This window comes from Epinephelus moara, chromosome 15, assembly GCF_006386435.1.
Source record: "Epinephelus moara isolate mb chromosome 15, YSFRI_EMoa_1.0, whole genome shotgun sequence".
Lineage (NCBI taxonomy): Eukaryota > Metazoa > Chordata > Actinopteri > Perciformes > Serranidae > Epinephelus > Epinephelus moara.
Window position 1 is genome coordinate 4,208,913 of NC_065520.1, and position 5,794 is coordinate 4,214,706.

Genomic DNA, 5,794 nt, shown 5'->3' on the forward strand with positions numbered 1-5,794 from the left:
AACAGGACACCTCAAGGTGACTGGAGAAATTTAACTCTAATTGGCAACTGGGTGGCGCTATAACAACAGAAAAATGCTTAAAAATGGCTAAAATGCGACCGATCGCTGTGGCTCCCCCTGTGGCCCAATGTTGTTGTTTTTTTCTAATTTTTGGTATGACTAAGTCATGGTATGGTATGCTGTACTCAATGGGTATGGACTAGTAACACAAACACACAAACTAATCGACACAGAAACAGACCTCGCATTCAGCGAGATAAAATCACAGTTTTTGCCAATGGAGTCTGGTATAGAAGAGAGCATTGATAAGTTTCACTTTAGTTCAGTTCCCCATCAGGAAGGGCTGTCTGGGAAGTACTGATCATACGACTGAATAAATGGGACTTGGATTATACTGCACGAGTTATGTGAGAGTTTGTAAATAGATGTTTTGATATACTTTTGCTTCTGAATTTCCTCAGTTTTTGGATTCTTCGTTCACCATAGAGGCATGCTAAAAGAACATTCTCTTTACGACTTCCACGTAACACGAGTTAACTAATATACAGATGGTCATTACGGGGGTGGAGCATTCCTTTAAGCCTCAATCCGTACCTGTGACATATAGATGTGCATAGCAGGCGGCTTTGCCCAGTCTATTGGAGATGACGGCCTTGTAGACGCCTCCATGAGAATGACAAGCACTCCGAATGACCATATTGTGGACATCCCTGTCTGAAGAACAGACAAAAAAGTTTCTCATTTACCATCATTTCGCCAAAAGTAGCTTAGCTTTGCTTGTTATTTGGGTCTTTGCTTACACTGAGTCATTTTGCGCTCTTCACTGCTCTCAATACGCTTGCCATTGTGGTACCAGGCGATGGTTGGGTAGGGCAGGCCCGCCACCTTGCATTTCAGCAGTGCCTCTTTGCCTTCAATCACTTCCACATCCGCCAGAGGTTTGACAAAATCTGGCATGGTCCTCTTCTCCACCTCACTCTCCAGCACCTCAGGCTCCTCAGGGATGGATGGCATCTTCTCCATCTTAGCCCTGGAGGAAAGACGGAGGGATTGATTTATAGAATTCGAGGACATACACTGAAAGATTGACGGGTTTATTTAACTTCTGTCATTTGCCTTCACTTTTTTAGAAAGATTTCCTTCCTCCTGAAGCATTTGTCTTTGCCCTTGAAAACAAAACTTGACTTTTATACTGACAGCTTGGTTTTATTTTCCCTCTTCAAAGCCTTTGAAATGACACAATGACTCATAGAGATATTTTCCATATGAATTATTTCTCTCACATGTGAGAAGAGATGGCAGCCCGAGGTTCTTGCATGTACAGCTCAGCTGTGCATTCAGACTTTCCATAAATGTTTTGAGCGACTGCTGTGTAGAAGCCTTCTGTGTCGCCACTGACGTGGGCGATGACAAGTGAGTGACGACCCCCCTCTTGAAGGATGCGAACATTATCACTCTCCTCCACTCTTGTCTCTGAAAGAACATCAGTGTGGAAAAAAAAAATCAGACAAGGCATTTCCTCTGAAAAGTTCATAGCTGCTATCTGGAAAATCACATACATTAAATGTCAAACACATCACTGGAGATTCTTACCAAAGTGTGTCCATGTGACTCGAGGAGCAGGTGATCCGCTCACCTTACAGTCAAACCGGGCAGTGCGACCTTCGATGACTTCCAGGATGTCCAGCTTACGGGTGAATAGAGGCTCCTTGGACGGGGTGACCTTCAGGGTGGCACTCGAAGTCAACTCCTCTGTAAATTCAACAACACATTCCTTAGTAACAAGTTTTTCTGAGGCTTTTATGAGCATCACTGAAGCGTCATTTAGTTATTTTAAATTTTAATCACTCCTTTTTCTTTCATCCTAAGTTTCAATTACATATGTTGTGTTTAAAATCAAGTAAAGTTGGAATAAAAATCTGTAAAAACATTGATTACATTTTAATTTTAAACAGTAGAGAACATTCTATGACACAGGACCTTACAAAACAAAAAATAAACAAATAAATATAATAAATAAATATAAAATAAATAAATTGTTAGGTTTATATATAAAAATGAAAGAAAGAAAAAGAAATAAAGAAAAAGATAAAAAAAAATTACATAAACAAATTATGAAATATATATATAAAAACAATTAAATGTTTATATATGAAAATAAATAATAAATAAATCAAAATAAATTTAAAATAGATAAAAAAATTATAAAAATAAATAAAAACCCTAAAGTATTTATTAAATATGTATTCATGGAAATAAACAAATAATTAAATTAAAATAAATAAAGAGCAAAGAAACAAAAAATAAACAAATTAAATATATCAAACTAAAATGTTTAAATATATAATATCTAAAAATAAAAAAAGAAAACAAACAAACAGAAAAAGAAACAAACAAACGATCAAACAAAAAATAGACATTTACAAAACAGGGTCAAGATTGCAAAATTTTAAATGGTATGAAAGGCAGAAATTGATGCAGCCTATATCCATAGATTTGTTTTGAACAAAGAAAATTCAGTTTAATTCACTCATTCATGGTTGTGTTATTGATTCCAGATCTGTGCCAAAACAATGACTTCATCGTTGGCCCCTGGCCTAACTTTCATTGAAATCTGTTGACATATTTGACAGTTATTTATTGACTAAAAGACAAACCGACAAACAGAAACAGACACAACCATAACTTCCTTGGCAGATATATGAACGGATATGAATATGTATTTTCCAACTTGTCTTAAACAACAGGAAAAACAGTGTTTGTAGTTCACCTTTGGCAGTGCTCAGCTTGCAAGTGTATGTTCCACTATCATCCTCGTGTACTGAATTTAGCAGCAGACGGCACCTGTAAGATAAAAACAGCCTTTTCAAAAACCCAGCAAAACAAAAACAAACCCCAAAATAAGTCATCATGTAAAAAACTGATGGATGATCAGATTAAATCACTGTTTCACTGACAGTAAAGGACATTAGAACAATGGAGTTTTGGACTAAAATACTTCAGCAACCAATGTTTTACCTGTCTGGATCTATCTTTACACAATTCCAAACCTCCCATTTTTAAAACCATTTATTTACACTGGTTAATAATTAAACAAAACTAATAAAATAAAGATGAAAAAGAGACATTTTACAGCACACATGAACCCACCTCTTGCCATCAAAGTGCATTTTGCAGTTGAGCAGCGCTGGCTGGACCAGCTTCCCATTGGATAGCCAGTCCACATCAACGTCCGGAGGTCCTGTAATGTAACACTCGAACATGGCCGACTCTCCAGCCGTCACCGCCACACCTTTAACTTCCCTGGTGATTTTCAGTGCTGTCTGTGCTGCAGATGCTGATAAAAAGAACAAAAACAACAAAGAAATATAAAAACATATTCATAACATGATTGAACTAGACAGATTTAATTTCTTATTACTCACCTTTGACGTCCACTCTGCACTCCGCTTCCTTGATCCCATGCTCGTTGATGATCTTGCAGACGTAAAGCCCCGCGTCTGACCTCTGAGCTGAGCTGATTCTTATTTCACTGGTGCCGTCATCTGTCTCTCGCACGGTGAAACGCCCCGCTGTCTTTACCGTGACTCTGTCCTTCAACCTGGGTCAATATAAAGAGGCTGTCACAGTCGTTTAAACTCAGGTGTTTAATAGAGGGCCGTGTGTGTTTGACAGGGGAGCGGTAAGTGACCTTGGTTGAGATAATAGCTTCAGGTGTCTACGAAGACTTTGTCTGTAATAAAGCTTTCAGGAAAGATGTCTTACCAGTAAACCATAGGTTTGGGCTGCCCTTCGACCTTCGCTGAGATGACGACATCTTGACCCTCAGTTACCCCCTGGTCACCTGGTGCCACCTTTTAAAGAATCACAACAAGGCTTTTAACAGGGTGTCTACAGTTATCAGACACCTATATTTGGACAAATCAGATTTTTCTTATTCAGACATTGCAATGAAGTATAAACTGAGCATAGCGTTAGTTAGTTCAGGCAGGACACGATGTCAAGCTAAGTTCACATCCCAGCTACATCAGCTGATCTCAGACAGCCCGATCAACTGATGGAGCAGCTGATTGATGGAAGGGAGTCAGCTGATAGATCACTTGATTCCTTTCTATGCAACCAACTGACTAATCTAATTCAGAGCCCTATTTAAACTGCTCTGGCCTGCCTACTGTTGCTGCTTCCTCTGCAAGCTGCTTTGCAACCCGCCTCCACCCCAGCTCCTTCTTTTCATGTTGTGTCTGACTTATCAGTGTCCTTTCTGTTTGTCACTGATGCTGTTCTGTTCCTGGGGACTATTTGCTGCTGCTCTCCCTGCCTTAAGCTTTCCATGTAGGTGCATGGAAGGGCAGGGAGGTTTGCTCTCTCTCTGCCACAGGCTTTCCTTGTCTGCACATGGAAAGACAGAGAGGGTTGCTCTCTCCGCCTGAGGCATTCCACATAGGCGCGTGGAAGAGGCTTTCTGCGTAGGCCGAGGAAAGGCAGAGAGGCCCCACAACAGAGCCATACTGTGGAAGTTTTTATTATTTGTAACCCACACAAGACAATCTACAAATGTGTACCATAATCCACAAATAAATGAAGTCCAATAAAAAACTTCCATGCCATAGTGCCAAATATAATACCGTAAATGGAAATTAAGTTTTCTTTGACTAAAGTGTTTCTGACTGAAGTACTATATATGTAGTACTGTGCAGAGGTAGGTTTTTTGTTGGAATATGGCTATTAGAGCAAGTTTGATTAACCTACATTTAACAGGTAATTGCAAGCATAGAGTAAAAAGAGAGACAAGACAAAAAGTATTAGGTTCAGTAGTATATATAAAGATTTGTAGAGTCAGAAATGCAGATTTTCATGAGAATGGGTTTGACTCATCTTGTCAAAAAGAAATTAAAAGATGGATTAAGTAAATTAGATAAAATATATGTGGCAATTAGGACACTTAAATGACACTTAAAATTTAATTTAAGACTTTTTAAGGACCTGCAGACACCCTGTTTAAGATTTGAGGGTGTTCCTGTTCAGACCAGCAGCCAAAATTTGATTTAATCTGGAGCTGAAACAATAAGTCGATTACTCAATAGGTAAATCTACAAGAAATCTGTCTGCGACTATTTTGATAATCTGTAAATCATTAGAGTCTGTTTTCAAGCAGATATGACACACACATACTGGTAGCAGCTTTTGAAATGTGAAAAGATTTAGCTTTTTTTCTGTGAACTATAATAGAAAATTGAGTGTCTTTGGGTTTTGGACTATTGTTTGGACAGAATAAGTGGATTTAAAAGGTCATTTTAAGCTATGGGAAATTGTTTTTTTTGGGGAAAATTTTTTTTTTAATACAATTTTTTGACATTTTTCTAACAAAACTAACTTTTTAATCAAGAAAATAATCTGAAGATTGACCAATAATGAAAATAAATACTAAAATGAGTAACATGAGTAACTGTTAGCTGTAGCCCTAATTTAAAGATAAAAACAATTTCAAACACGTATATATATATATATATACATAGATATATATATATATATATATATATATTTTTTTTTTAGGGATGCACCGAAACGAAAATTTGTGGCCGAAGCCGAAGTCGAATAATATTAATCGCTTGGCCGAATACCGAGTACCGAATACCGTTTTTTATTAGTTTTCATTAGTTTTTGCAGATGAACCCCCTCCAGATTAGTGTTGTCATGGTACCAAAATTGGGATCCACGGTACGATACCAGTGAAAGTATCATGGTTCTGAGTAGTATCAGGATACCACAGCAAAAATGAGGCAAATGTGCCTTT

At 37.8% G+C, this 5,794-nt stretch overlaps 1 protein-coding gene across 10 annotated transcripts in view; it reads right to left on the reverse strand.

Moving 5' to 3' along the window:
• Window positions 1-5,794, reverse strand: part of spega (striated muscle enriched protein kinase a) — a 123,355-nt gene that overhangs the window by 24,497 nt on the left and 93,064 nt on the right. For all 10 annotated transcript variants that reach the window (XM_050062943.1, XM_050062944.1, XM_050062950.1 and 7 more), the window contains 8 exons: window positions 3,766-3,854; window positions 3,426-3,601; window positions 3,151-3,337; window positions 2,771-2,844; window positions 1,594-1,752; window positions 1,284-1,473; window positions 801-1,030; window positions 595-714 (listed from right to left, as the gene is read on the reverse strand). In XM_050062943.1, coding sequence (XP_049918900.1) covers window positions 595-714; window positions 801-1,030; window positions 1,284-1,473; window positions 1,594-1,752; window positions 2,771-2,844; window positions 3,151-3,337; window positions 3,426-3,601; window positions 3,766-3,854 — 1,225 coding nt within the window. The remainder of the gene's footprint in view (window positions 1-594; window positions 715-800; window positions 1,031-1,283; window positions 1,474-1,593; window positions 1,753-2,770; window positions 2,845-3,150; window positions 3,338-3,425; window positions 3,602-3,765; window positions 3,855-5,794) is intronic.